At 40.5% G+C, this 15902-nt stretch overlaps 1 protein-coding gene across 2 annotated transcripts in view; it reads right to left on the reverse strand.

Moving 5' to 3' along the window:
• LOC124595431 (BUD13 homolog) overlaps window positions 1–11648 on the reverse strand; it is a 66523-nt gene extending 54875 nt beyond the window's left edge. Inside the window, exon 1 of one of the 2 annotated variants that reach the window (XM_047134171.1) lies at window positions 11173–11630. In XM_047134171.1, coding sequence (XP_046990127.1) covers window positions 11173–11285 — 113 coding nt within the window. In that variant the 5' untranslated portion in view covers window positions 11286–11630. Of the gene's footprint in view, window positions 1–11172 lie in introns of both variants that reach the window. The other variant, XM_047134172.1, reaches the window with a different exon arrangement.
• Between the last annotated feature and the right edge of the window lie 4254 nt (window positions 11649–15902).

Consider the following 15902-nt stretch of genomic DNA (forward strand, 5'->3'; position numbering starts at 1 on the left):
AAGTCTTGATCACATAAATATTTTATTTAAACTGGCGACCGGTTTCAATCTATTGTACTTAGATTGTCTTCAGATCTTGTACTAGCGAGAATGGTATATCAGCTTCGAGGTTACAAATCATAACAATAAAGTGACAATATTATGAAAAGGAAAGTTGCCACTCACCATATAGCGGAGATGCCAAGTCGCAGATAGGCACAACAAAATGACTGTTCCAAATAAAGCTTTCGGCCTACGAGGGGCGTTTGAAACGTCCATGCAAAGTCCGTGAGATGGCACCACCGGCGTGTATCGAGGTCATGTTCAGTTAGTAGCATCTTTGGAAAGAATGCACACCAAGTTTCAGCCATATTGGTCTATTTCTTTGTGTTTGGCATTTGTGTGAATCAAGGAAGTCGAGTGATTGTTAAAAAAAATTGACGAAAAATAATTTTGTGTGGTGAATAAACATTACTTTATGAAAGGCAAAATGCCTCAGGAGACTAAAGAGAAGCTTGATAAACATTCGATTACAACAGTAGTTTATAAGTGGTTTCAAAATTTTCAGAGTTGTCATATGGGTACAAATCATGCTGAACATTCTGGACACCCAGTGAAGGTTATGACTCCAGAAATCATTGATAAAATCCATGATATGGTGATAGATGACAGAAGAGTTAAGGTATGTGAGATTGCTAGTGCTGTGGGCATCTCGAATGAATGGGTACATACATAATATTTTGCATAAACATTTGGACATGAGAAAGCTATCCGCAAGCCGCAAGATGGGTTCCGCAATTGCTCACGCTTGAGCGAAAATGGAATCGTGTGAAGTGTTGCATGGATTGTTTGCAGCTGTTCAGGAAGAATCCGCAGGACTTTAAGCATCATTTAGTCACTGTGGATGAAACATGGATAAATTACTGTACTCCTGAGACCAAACGACAGTCTAAACAATGGTTTACCAAGGGAGAATCAGCACCAAAAAAGGCGAAGACCATTCCTTCGGCCAGAAAGGTTATGGCGAATGTCTTTTGGGATTCGTAAGGGATAATGCTCATCGACTATCTGGAAAAGGGTACAACTATTACAGGTGCATATTATTCCTCATTATTGGACCATTTGAAAATCGAGCTGCAACAAAAACGCCGGCAATTGGACTGCAAAAAAAAAAAAAAAAAAAAAAAAAAAAAAAAAAAAAAATAAAACACATTTTCCATCACGACAATGCACCAGCACACACCTCAGCAGTTGTGGTCACAAAATTAATGGAAATAGGATTCCAACTAATTTCACATCCTCCCTGTTCTCCAGACTTGGCTCCCTCAGACTACTATTTGTTCCCCAATTTGAAGAAATGGCTTGCAGGATAAAGATTTTATTCAAACGAGGAAGTGATTGCAGCAAATAATAGCTATTTTGCAGACTTGGACAGTTCCTATTATTCCGAAGGGATCAACAAATTAGAACAGCGTTCGACGAAGTGTATAAATCTAAAAGGAGACTATGTTGAAAAATAAAGGTTTACCCCAAACATGCAAGTAGTTTTTATTTTTGCACGGACTTTTCGAACGCCCCTTGTATAAGGCCTTCATCAAAAAGAGACATGCACACAGGCAAACGTGACTCATACACACGACTGCAGCCTAAGCTAACTGTAGCCACACTGTGAGCAGCAGCACCAGTGTATGATGGGAATGGCGACTGGGTGGGGGTAAGGAGGAGGCTGGGGCAGGGAGGGAGAGGGATAGTAGGGTAGAGGTGGCAGACAGTGCAGTGCTACCAGGGTGCATGCAGGGACGAGGTGAAAAGAAAAGGGTAGGGCAGCTACGATGTGCAGTTGGGAGATTAGACGGGAAGGGGTGGGGGGAGGTGGGCGAGAGGGTGTAACGGAGAAGGAGAGAAGTAAAAAGACTGGGTGCAATGGTGGAATGAGGGCTGTATAGTGCTGGAATGGGAACAGGGAGGCCCAATGGGTGGATAGGTGAGGACAATGACTAACAAAGGTTGAGGCCAGGAAGGTTATGGAAACGTAGGATATACTGCAGAGAAAGTTCCCACCTGTGCAAATCAGAAAAGCTGGTGGTGGTGGTGGTGGTGGTGGTGGTGGGAAGAATCCATAGGGAACAGGCTATGAAGCAGTCAATGGAGTGAAGAATGTCATGTTTGGCGGAGTACTCAGCAACTGGGTGGTCCACTTGTTTCTTGGCCACAGTTTGTTGGTGGCCATTTATGCAGACAGACAGCTTGTTGGTTGTCATACCCACATAGAATGCAGCACAGTGGTTGCAGCTTAGCTTGTAGTTCACATGACTGGTTTCACAGGTGGCCCTGCCTTTGGTGGGATAGCTGACGTTCGTGATCGGACCGAAGTAGGTGGTGCTGGGAAGATGTATGGGACAGGTCTTGCATCTAGGTTTATTACAGGGGTACGAGACATGAGGTAAGGGGTTGGGAGCAGGGTGTGTGTAGGGATGGACGAGTATATTGTGTAGTTTCGGTGGAATACCACTGTGGGAGGGGTGGGAAGGATATTGGGCAGGAAATTTCTCATTTCAGGGGATGATGAAAGGTAGTGCAATATATCCTATGCTCCCGTAACCCTCCTGGCCTCAACCTTCATTAGTCATCGTCCTCAACCATCCAGCCTCACTGTTCCCTTTCCAGCACTATACAGCCCTCATTCCATCATCACACCCAGTCTTTTTACTTCTCTCTTTTTCTGCTACCCCTTCTCCCCAGGCCTTCATTTAACCTCCTGACTGCACATAGCTGCCCTACCCTCGCCACCTCATCCCTGCATACTCCCTAGCAGCACTGCACTGCCTGCCACCCCTATCATACTTGATGAGGAGCTTATGGGCAGAAAGCTTTACTTGGAACAGTCACATTGTTGTGCCTATCTGAGGCTCAGCGTCTCTGCTATATGATGAGTGGCGACTTTTCATATTAATGTTACATTCCTTCCTGAATTTTCCATTGTTTGATTAGCAATAAAGTGAAATAGTTATAAAATATAATTACTATGAATAGTATACCTATGATGACGACAGGAGCTGGGCTGGCTGAACAAGCTGCTCTAGAGATATAATCAACTGCCGACTGTTTCTCAGCTGCTCGTGGTACTTAACCAAGAGCAGCTGAGCGACAGTCAGCAACCTACTACATCTCTCGTGCAGGCTGCTCAGCCAGCCCAGCTCCTGGTACCATCATGGGTGTACCATTCATAGTAATTGTTTTATATAACTATTTCGCTTTATCATTGTAGTGAATTGTTACCTCTTAGCTGCTTTACTACTTTCTTTGCAGTTTTAACAAAAAACATGTTATCAAGAATGTTTTTAGTAAATTTTATTGATAGGCCTGAGATCGCTGTTTTGCTAGAACAAAGTTTCTGAAAATTATGTAAGATCACGGAATATTTCAGTCTGCATTTAACCCAGCCTTCACCTTCTCACATAATAGTAGGTACAGAAAGATGGCTGAAACATGAAATTGATAGCAGTGAGAGTTTTTGAGCAAATTTAAGTGCATAGATAAAGTATAGGTTAATGGTAAATGGAGGTGATGCATCAGTGGCAGTACAGAAACTTAAAACCACCAAGATCAAAACTGAAATTGCACCCAAACTGTCTGGGCAAGACTCAGTACCAAAGGTGTGCACAAACTTTTAGTTCAGACCTCCTCTCAACCATCAGACTCGCCTCCAGATGGAACTGAAAACTTTATTGAAAATCTAACATACATTAGGTCCCCAATCATACTGTAATCACTGGAGTAGACTTTAATCTTCGAACAATCACTTGGAAAAATTAGTTTTGTAAGTAGTGGATGTGACAAGAACTCCTTTGAAACAATACTATACGCAGTATCATGATGGAATTATATTGGATCTAATAACAACAAATAGACCTGATCCCTTTCAGGAAATCAACACAGAAACTGGTATCTGTGAACATGAGGCAGTTCTAGAGAAATAATTCCCAAAGTACAAAGGGCAATTAAAGCAAGCAAGGGGATTTATATTTTCAGTAAAACAGATGAAGTGGTGGTAGTATCCAATCTTAATATTGAACTCTAAACATTTAGTTCTGGAGAGGAGCATGGACCCTGCATGGTATACAGTCACTGTAAAGAAACTTACAAAGAAACAGATTACTACTCAATAGGTGCAAAACACAGCATGGGGCCATAGGTACAGAAATGCTGACTGAAATACATTTTGCCTTAAGAGGGCAATGTATGAAACCTCCAATGACTACCACAACAGAATATTATCGAAAGCTCTTTCATAAAACCCAAATTCTGATCATAGGTAAATGTAATCATGGCACCAGAGTTAGTGCACAGACACTCATAGCCAAGAGAGGGACTTACTGTAAAGGTAGCAAAATTAAAGTAATAAGATTAACTCAATTTTCAATTGTTCCCTTAGAAAAATCCAGGGGTAGTGACCCAAATTAAATCGCACACCATTGCAAAATGAGTGATACAGATACTGATGTAAGTAGTATTGGGGAAGCAGCCAATAACACTAAACTTGAACAAACCATTAGGGCCTGATGGAATTTACGGCTGAGTTACCTCATCTTTGAACCGTAATATGCCACAGATCCCTCGAGGTAACACTATGCCCAGTGGATGAAAGTACAGATCACACCCATCTACGAGAAGGTTAGCAGAAATGATCCACATATTCTGAGGTCAAAGATAATGAAGTATCTCTAACAGAATGACCTCTTCCATGCCACCAGTCATGGATTCCAAAAACCTCAATCATGTGCAACCCAACGCAGACTTTTCTCATGACGTCCTGAAAGCCACAGACCAAGGAAGTCCAACAGAGATAGAATTTCTCAATTTACAAACAGCATTTATTATTACCCAAAGTATGATCATATGGGGTATCAAGCAAAATCTGTGACTAGATTGAAGATATCTTGGTAGGGAGGACACAGCATGTCATCTTGGTTGGAGAATTATCCACAGATGTAGAAGTATCTTTGGATGAACCCCAGGAAAGCGTGTTGAGACCCACGCAGTTCATGTTGGATGTTAATGACTAAGGCTAGGATTTTTATAACCTAAAAGAACCACCACAATGTGCACAAAATTATTTGGTTATGCCCTACAAATTACAAATGTATGCACAATAATATAAAAAGTCTGAGCTAAAATGTCGAAATGACTTAAAATATCTGTTGTAAAAGAAATTACAAGGGTGGATCAAATATAAATGGGATTTTATTTTTAATTTAAATTAATTTATTGAAAAACTCAATGCAATTATAATTTAACTTTCCACATAGTCTCCCGCTTTGGAAATGCATTTGTCCCAGCCTATGGGCAGCTTATTGATACCCTCATCATAAAAAGAACTGGGTCGTGTCACCAGCCAGTTGCACACAAAGTGTTTCACACTCTCATCATCTTCAAATCGTCGCCCTGCTAGAGGTTCTTTAAGTGATCCAAATAAATGGAAATTGCAGGGCGATAAGCCTGGGCTGTAAGGGGGATGATCAAGTGTAGTCCAGTGCATTTCCTGTAGCTTGGAGGCAGTTAGAGCTGCAGTATGGGGTTGTGCATTGTCATGGAGAAGGATGATCTGTTGAATAGATTGGTCTCATCTTTTGCGGCGATATGCACCTCTCGCCTTGTTCAACAGTTTACAGTAGTAATCAGCATTGATCGTGTGTCGCTCATGCAAAAAATCAATCAGCAAAATGCCTCACTGATTTAAAAAAAACTGTTGAAAGAATCTTGCCAACTGACAGTCGAGTCTTGGCTTTCACTGGTGCTGCCTCCCCTTTCCTCCGCCACTCCTTACTAGCTTGTTTGGATTCTGGAGTGTAGTGGTGAACCCATGTTAAGTCGCAGGTGACCTGACTCAAAAATGCATCACCTCACCTTGTTTCACAAACCTTGCTGTAAGCCTCTGACAGACCTCCAAATGTCTCAACTTCATATTTTTGGTAAAAAGTTTAGGGACCCATCTGGAACACACTTTACGGAACTGTAGGTCATTTTGATGATTGCTTGGCAGCTTCCATAACTGAGTCCGAGTTTTTGTGCAATTTCTGATACTCTTGCCCGCCGATTGTCGTCAATAATGTCTTTAACCGCACAAATGTTTTTATCTGTAATACTGCTCCGAGGACGGCGATCGTGTTGCTGGTTTTCCACATGTTCTTGTCCTTCCTTGAACTTTTTGTGCCAGGCAAACACACGCATCCTTAATAATGTTTTATCGCCAAACTGTGCAGTCAATCTTTCGCAAATTTCCGCTGCTGTAACTCCTTCACGAGCAAGAAATTTGATAATTTTGTGTTGCCCAATGGAGGAGTGTACCTGTTGCTGAGACATCATGAGCATTACTGACGAAACAGCGGGAAATATCTAACAGTACGCACTCCTCACTTCTAATGGTCCCATCTAAGCATTGCAGAAGCGCAGGGCCAGTCCTACCAACTGCTTATGTTCAGGAACTAAAATCCTGTTTATATTTGACTCCCCTCATAGTAAGTCAGTTCATCACAATCAACTATTCATTTAAAAATAAAATGAAAATTAGATATTTGTACGAGTTGATCAATTCCGTGACTTTTAGGATTTGTACTCACAGGATACTAGGTTTTCTTTTTCCATTTTGTTAAGTGCACGGTTTTAAACTTCTAAACTTTAGAGCAAGTTTTCAATCTTTGCACCACTATTAAATCTTATGAAGTTCCAATTGAATATTGGTGCAGCTTTTTTTGGTCAATAATTTCATTGTATATAACTGCATCACCTATACAATGTCTGAGATTCAGAACCTTCTACTGCACTTATTACATCTTGTTTATACAGGAAATGTAGCCAAACTTATTCAGCTTTATGTGAAGAACATTGTACAGCTTTGCTTTATGCTGACATTCCCTTAAGTAAGCTAAACCATCAAAAATTTTACGAATTGTTAGAAAAATACACAGACAAATCTCTTCCTGGATCTTCCACATTAAGAAAGGACTAAGTCACCAGAAGCTATAAACAATAATACAACAAATCAGACAACAAGTTGCAAACAAAAAATACCAGTATCAGTTGTTGCAACCACAGACACTATGAGTAGATATATTGCAAATGTCATTGTGGGAACTCTGAAAGAGGATGGTCCTGGTGAAGAGTGTCTAACAAACTGTGAACATTCAGAAAATGCAAGTTTTTCCACAATCAGTAAATTATTCGATTTTTCCACCATTAGTTGACTGTTTGACAGATCTATGGGTGCTGTGTGGCTTGTTGGCTTTAAGCATGACAATATAATACTCTTCATACAGATGGTGTGCCTTGTATGGTGAAAGCTGCTGATTCACTAAAACCATTTTAGAGTAAAATGGTGTATTTGACTTGTTTGGCTCACACCGTACACGGAGTTACAGGAGAGGTTTGTAATAAATTCAGCAATGTTGACAGATTTACTAGGTGTGTGTGTGTGTGTGTGTGTGTGTGTGTGTGTGTGTGTGTGTGTGTGTGTGTGTGTGTGTGCGTGTGCGCGTGTGTGTGTGTGTGGTTTGAGGTTTTCGGGCGCTAAACAGCGTGGTATTTACTAGGTGTGTCAAAAGGGTAATTTTTTGCACCATTTAAGCTGTTAGCTCCAGACATTTCTTATAACAACATTTTGAAAACATGGGGCTCCAGAACCGATGTCTACAACTGTTACTACCACAACCTCAATATTGAGAAAAGACTTGTTGATTATTTGACAGCAATGAATTCACTTCGATCAGAGTAGCATAAGAAAGACTATGCTGAAACTTCAGGTAATATATCACACATAAAATCAATTTCTTTAACTTTTCCTGCTGCCATAACTGATTTGCAGGAATTGGAATTGCCATTAGAGAAGCAGATAGTACTACCAGAAAAAAAAATGAATTAGAAACTGTATGTTGTAAAGTGGGAAAAGAAATGTCAAAGATAATGAAAACAAAGGGTATCATACCCTGTGTTCCATTTCAATGATTTTGTTGCATGAAAAGTTCTGTCTTAATCATTTACATCTACATGATAGTGTCCATTTTGTTAACAGTTATTTATTAGAACCGCTTTGTATTTTTCAATATGGCACAAATGCAAACATGTGCTTCGCAACCAGTCACTTTCTTACCACAACCAGATTTTCTGCTTTCACATTTGTTGGCTTCGCCAACTCTTAACCAAACTGCCACCTTCCAACATAACCTAGACCTTGGGCTGCACTAAAGATCAGTTTGTCACCACAACCAAGTTTCAGGAGGGAAGGGGAAACCAATGTATAACTTTAGCCATCCATTTTAAATACACTCCTCCTGAGGAAGAGAAGGAAATTAGTGTTTCACATCCTGTCGATAACGAGTTCATTAGAGATGGAGAACAAGCTCAGATTAGGAAAGGATGGAGAAGGAAAGCAGCAGTGCCCTTTCTGAAGGAATTATCCAGCATTTGCTTTAGACAATTTAGGGAAATCACAGAAAACTTAAATCAGGATGACCAGACACGAGCATGAACTGCCATCCTCCCAAATGCTTGGGTACGCTTCTCCTGTATCAGCTGAAGTAGAATGCAGTTTTTCTAAGTACAAGACTTTGCTGGGTGACTATAGAAAATTATACTGCAGAAGCTTAGACTACAAGAAGATTTAAGAACACAATGAGACACCTGCCTGCAGTCCAGGATCCAGAATGTCAGACTTTTCACAGATGATGCAAGTTTTATACAATGAAATTATTGTCTGAAGAATGCTGCACAACTATTAAGTTGGAAATTGATAAGATTAATTGAAATTTGTGCAAAGATTGGCAACTCAGTTTAAATGTGCAGAAATGTTAAACTTTGCACTTCACAAAGAAAGAGTCTCCTATGACTGAAGTACATATGAGTCACAGAACTGGACGACTCATACAAATATCCAACCATCAAACTCCAGGAATATGAAATGGAATGGAATGATCATGTAGGCTCAGTCAGGGTAAAGCAGGTGGCGGGCTTCAGTTCACTTATAAAATACTGTGGAAATGCAATCAGTCTACAAAGGAGATTGCTTACAAAACAACTGTGTGAGTCATTCTCGAATACCAAGTAGGACTAACAGGGGACACTGACAGAAGGGTAGTTTCAATGGTTGCAGGTTTGTTTGACTCGTGGGAGTCTATCACAGAGATGCTCAAGAAACTGAACTGGCAGACACTAAAATAGACACAAACTATCTTGACAAAGCCTACTTACAAAGTTTAAAGAACCAGCTTTAAATGATGAATCCTGGAATATATGAAAATTCCTGACGTATCACACCCGTAGGGACTGTGAAGACACAGATTAATTACAGCATACACATGGCATATGAACAGTTATTCTTCCTGCTTTCCATAGAGGCAAATACATGATTTTCATGAGGGCTGAGCTCGCAGCAACTTTGTATCACCTTGCCCCTCCAAACTCTCTAACGTAAATGTAGATGTTTTCTTAATCTATTATAACACTAACTACAACAACATGAAAATTTCTGACAGCTATGTTGCACTTTTTCTGCCTTGAGATTAAAAAGAAACAGGTCACTTGGGGGAAAGGGGGGGGGGGGCTGTAGCCTGATAGGCCCCCATCCACCAGATTCACCTACAGCTCTCTGTATGTGACTGGAATGGAAAGAAATCCTAATAATTGGTAAAATGGGTAGTACTCAATATCATGCACTACACAGTGGTTTGTAATGTATGTATTTAGATGTGAAGATTCAGGCACAACACATGGTTCAGTTTCCATATTAAATTATAGGTCCTCTTTCCCAGGCAGGACTAAAGAAAGGTGTGAGCCAGGTTGGGGACATGCTTGACTCCACAGCATCCAATTTAAAAACTTGAACCAGGCCGTAGAGCCACACTAAATTAATTAATTACTATTATGCCATAAGTAAATAAAAGTGAGACAATGTAGCACCTAACAGAAAATCTACAATGAGTATTTTGGTGCCTATTATGAACATATTTTTCACATCAGTTATATTGAATTTGAAAGGGATGGGTCACTATTTAATAGGCTATGCTACAGATCAGCCTGTTACCACAACAAGGTTTTTCTGCTTTCACAACCACTGATTTTGCCAACTAACAACTATAATGTGAAAATATACACCAAAAGACGACATCTGACATTAACATTATGTCACTGGTAAAACAGATAACTAGTACTGAACATTTCTCTTGACCCGTAACTATTAGCCGCAATTACAAACACTATGATTGTGTGTGCACAAAGTAAATATAGCCTATTCTTAGATTCAGCATATGACTTTTATAGTGTTTCATTAACTTGTGCTATGAAGCAATTAAGAGAAACAAAATACCAATGTCCTTCATACTGTTTCAGTGTCCAGCATTATGTTCACTGCTGTGTTTGCTGTCATTCAGCATATATTACATGAAATAATGGGAAAAATGTAACAAGATATACAGAGGGCACTTACAACAATATGATTATCCCCACACTCAGCCATTATCTTGTAGATGCAAAATGTGATGTAATATGCTAAAATACAGTATTTCAGATTTGTGGAATTCCTTGTGAATCTGTGAACAGTATTCAGGTATATACTAATTAACCCTACATTCCGGCAGTACACTATGCCCTCTGTAAGAGGATAACAGTGCACAAGATATAACAGACATTTTATACCCTTCCAAATCTGTTACAAATATACACATCTAAAACGGCAACTAACAGTCGCAAAAGCATTTAATGCTTTATTTTTTTGTCCAAAAAGTAAATGACAAGTGGAACTTTTAAAATGAGGAAGAAAACAATTAGTTCATCAGGCAAGAAGTCAATATGAGATAGTAATAAATACGAAGAAAATAAAATTGCAACGAAAGCAAGAGCTCTACGTTACCTTAATCCTCTCAAATGTCTCAAAGAATCATCTTGTATTCGCTGGTACAAGAGTTGCAAATTAGCACAAAAAGTATGACATGACGCTTTACATAGTTGGCATATCGAAGAGATAGCTCTTCGAATAATACACAGGAATACCACACACCAGATGATGTGCCGTTAAACGATCACTGCTCTCTCCAATATTAGGCGTTGAAGAAAACATTTCTCCTAACCTTTCACTCTACGAACTAGTGCAGCAGCTGATGCCTACCATCTTTCTTTAAAACCAATTCATAATGTTATGTATACCTGTCGTCCGTCGATTTCGAGTTTTTCTTTTTCTTCTTCTTTTTCTTATCATCTGAGCCCGATGATAGGTATTTCTTCAGATACTCCTTCTGACTCAAAGCGTTCACCGACATCTTTAATTTCGACCCTCACACAAGCTTAAGGCCGCCAACATTACAGCAATTCTTCCAGTACAGTCAATCTTTTCCAAATAAGTTAAATTCATACAAAATATCTTGTCTATAATGGGTACCTTTTTAACTTTTAGATGGGTACATATAATTTCAACATGCGCTCTAAGAGTTAATATCAATCCGTGCATTTATTTACATTCACGAGCAACTGACGGAACATGTATACATGTAAACAACACTGCCCTCGATTAGTCAACATATTATCGCTGAGGGAAAGTCAATCCATATTTCAATCCGGAAAATGCAATGAGGTTGAGTGAGCTCAATACTGCTCACTGGCTGAACGCAACGAATCGTGCACGGTACCAATATAAGCTCCAAAAAGTCGCTCACAAAAATGCGGCTTTTCAGGGGGCCCCATCTCGGGTTCTATTGATCACAAAGATACGGGGCCAAGTGTTGGGTAGTCCTCGGCCTAACGACCATTTACGTATATACCTTTCGGGGGAAAAAAAAAAAACGGGCGTAGCGAAGCAATCCTACAGCGCAAGGTCAAAATTTACAGATTACACACTTCCTCCAACCCAGACAAATTGAGCAAATCCGTTGGTTCTTTGGCATTAGGATTGGTCTAGGATGGACGTTAGGCGGCTTATAAAAGTACCATTTGTGCATGGGCGGTTCCTAAGAAAACCCTGAAAAACCACGACTTTTGGGCACGAAAATTAACAGGTGTGGGGGCGGACACTTCCAGAATTTCTGTTCATGGCAGATCGGCGAAATTTTTACCATATGTGCTAAAAACGACATTCTCGCGAAACTTCTATCCATATTAACCGCTGCCGATATCCAGATGTTCAAAGTTAGCGTACGTGCAGAAAACCGGTTTTTAGCCGTTTTTGCGCCGTGGGCCGCAATTATCTAAATAACTAACCAAAGCAAATGACTGAAATTTTAATTGTACATTCCTTGGACATTCATCTAGTAACACCTTTTCCCGCATTCGAAAACCTGTAACCGTTACAAGATACATGCGGAAAACTATGATTTTCGGTTACCAAAAATAGCAATTATGGGGCGGTCAATTCTATAATTTCTGTTCACGGCAAATCGTCGAAATTTGCACCACTTGTCCTTAAGATGATGTTCTCGGGAAACCCTGAACGTTTTTCGGCATCATTATCCATTACCGAAATAAAGAGGTTAAATTTTACTGTATTTATCGGCGTAAAATTTAATGTAATATCCGATGTGAGATATAACTGTAGATTTAACTGTCAAGGCGATTGTTCTAGGACCGCTGCAAGAGTTCTCAGGTAACCAAACATGTTTGGTTAGCATTTTTTCAACCATAAAACTTTATGACGCGCCGTCTCCGTATAATGGGGACATCACGCCGACACAAATATGCACAAAATGGTCATGTAGTGACAAAAGATGGGCTGAAAAGGGTCTTAAACATGCCTGAAAAGAACTTAATATGACTGCCAAAAATTACGTAAAACTGGAAAGACTGCTAATTCAGTAAAATATTTTTAATAACAGATTTCCTTTTTTAAGATACAAGATGCGTTTTCGGTAAATTGCGATCGATGTACAAAGTATCCAGAAGGCATGTACAGGAAATAATGTTATACTAATCTTATATTAAGCGTACTTATTTGTTATTTATAAGTGTCAAAGTGTACAAATAAACTTTCGAAACTTTACTGACCTGTAGAATTCGTTTTATACAAGCAGCACACCCGTCTGTAGCAGGAAAACGAAGAAAACTAGCGGAATAGGACCAGCAAAAAATCAAATACGTTTTTCTGTAAAAGACTCACAGAAAAATCTGGAACCAGCCGCTTTATTCCTCATTCCGCCTTCCTCACAAAAAAATTTAGCTTGCGAACATATTCGCGTTTTTTTTTTGTGCCAAGAGAGAGTAGCAGAGACACAGTGACTGTGGAAGAGACAGGAGACAGTGCCAGTGGGTGAGAGGGAGGGAGGGAGAAAGAGACAGACAGACAGACCGACAGAGACAGAGAAATTGAGGGGAGACTGGAAATTAAAAATACAGTCGAGTCGAGACCATACATATGCTTGGGAGGTCTGGACCCTTTCAGAGCGGCGAACTTTAACAACTACAGTGGAGGGCGCACATTGGACCGAAATTTTAAACAAATGGGTAACGGGGAAAAAGTAAGTTGGGCCATACAGAATTTCTGAACTGCCGAGAAATGGCGGAGACAGTGGCGTTGGGAAAAAAGACGAAAGGAGAAACCGTAACCGAGAGAGAAGAGTCCCTACGAGAGTGGGAAGGGGGGGGGGGGGGGGGGAAGATAAAAATACCTGGGCATCATGATGGCCCCAGTTCTCTCATGGGTTCGGATCCCTCAGGGTACTCAGTTGGCAAATATCGGACTGCTGTTGTAAAATAAATTTTGTATCATACTGGGCTTTAGAAAATGAGCAAAGATGACAACATTAATTACAGTTCATAACACAAGTCAGTGCTGCCAAGTCTGCAATATTATAGCTATACCTCCACTAACATAAGATTGCAAGGGGAGGTTCGTCTCATCTTTTATTTTTCACTTCTCTTCAGTGCCGAAGTAAAGAATGAAATTACAATGAAATGAACACCCTTAGCTGCTTACAGGCGTTGACATACGGCAATTGGGACAGATGATAATGTGTGCCTCGACTGGGACTCGAACCCCGGATCTCCTGCTTAGATGGCAGTCGCTCTATCCATTTGAGCCACCGAGGACACAGAAGGGAATGCGACTGCAGGGATTTATCTCTGGCACGCCTCCCGCGAAACCCACATTCTCAACGTAAAAGAAGAATTACTGTAATTACGCGGTCGCAAGGATACCCCTTGCTATTCCTCAAAAGATTACTATCCTCGTCAGCTACACCCAGAATGTGGGAATTACCGGAGAGTAATAACATTGTAAGGCTTACTGTGGTGTCACCGCCAGACACCACACTTGCTAGGTGGTAGTTTTAAATCGGCCGCGGTCCATTAGTACATGTCGGACCCGCGTGTCGCCACTGTGTGATCGCAGACCGAGCGCCACCACAAGGCAGGTCTCGAGATACGGACTAGCACTTGCCCCAGTTGTACGGACGACGTAGCTAGCTACTACACTGACGAAGCCTCGCTCCTTTGCCGAGCCGATAGTTAGAATAGCCTTCAGCTAAGTCAATGGCTACGACCTAGCAAGGCGCCATTAGTAACATTGCATGTATCTAAAGAGTCTCACTTGTATCGCCACAATCTCCAGATGTACCAAAAGGATGGATTAAAGTTAAGTATTACAGAAGCTACGTACTTTTCTTTATAGCAATCATTACGTATCCTGTTTCAGACCTCACGCACCCTCTTTGGCTTAGCGCGTGCCTGTCGGCTTCCTCTCATTGTGTCTAGGCTGTCTTGTCTGGACACAATACTTACCATATGGCTTCGTACATAGCGATAACAAAACCTGACCACAGTCTGCTACCACCACATCTTTATTTCCCTGAGTTTGCAACATGACAATGATTTGTTTTACAAACTTTTACAGTTGTGAGTTTGGTTAACAAATGTGCAAACTTGATTAAGTAATATTAACATTATGGAATCTAAACATAAGTCTGGGGCAATTAAGAGAAAAGAAAAAAGAGATAAAGAGTAGAAAGGGAATTTTTTTTGTCATCATTCTACTGACTGGTTTGCTGTGGCCCGCCACGAATTCCTTTCCTGTGCTAACCTCTTCATCTCAGAGTAGCACTTGCAACCTACGTCCTCAGTTATTTGCTTGACGTTTTCCAATCTCTGTCTTCCTGTACAGTTTTTGCCCTCTACAGCTCCTTCTAGTACCATGGAAGTCATTCCCTCATGTCTTAGCAGATGTCCTATCAACCTGTCCCTTCTCCTTATCAGTGTTTTCCACATATTCCTTTCCTCTCTGATTCTGCGTAGAACCTCCTCATTCCTTACCTTATCAGTCCACCTAATTTTCAACATTCGTCTATAGCACCACATCTCAAATGCTTCGATTCTCTTCTGTACCGGTTTTCCCACAGACCATGTTTCACTACCATACAATGCTGTACTCCAGAAGTACATCCTCAGAAATTTCTTCCTCAAATTAAGGCCGGTATTTGATATTAGTAGACTTCTCTTGGCCAGAAATGCCTTTTTTGCCATAGCGAGTCTGCTTTAGATGTCCTCCTTGCTCCGTCCGTCATTGGTTATGTTACTGCCTAGTTAGCAGAATTCCTTAACTTCACTGACTTCGTGACCATCAATCCTGATGTTAAGTTTCTCGCTGTTCTCATTTCTACTACTTCTCATTACCTTTGTCTTTCTCCGGTTTACTCTCAAACTATACTGTGTACTCATTAGACTGTTCATTCCATTCAGCAGATCATTTAATTCTTCTTCACTTTCACTCAGGATAGCAATGTCATCAGCAAATCGTATCATTGATATCCTTTCACCTTGTATTTTAATTCCACTCCTGAACCTTTCTTTTATTTCCATCATTGCTTCCTCGATGTACAGATTGAAGAGTAGGGGCGAATTCCTCAGCGACTTGTATTTCTGTATTCCTGATTTTCCCGGAACATGTTTGTACTTCC

Source organism: Schistocerca americana, chromosome 2 (genome assembly GCF_021461395.2).
Source record: "Schistocerca americana isolate TAMUIC-IGC-003095 chromosome 2, iqSchAmer2.1, whole genome shotgun sequence".
In the NCBI taxonomy this organism is placed as follows: domain Eukaryota; kingdom Metazoa; phylum Arthropoda; class Insecta; order Orthoptera; family Acrididae; genus Schistocerca; species Schistocerca americana.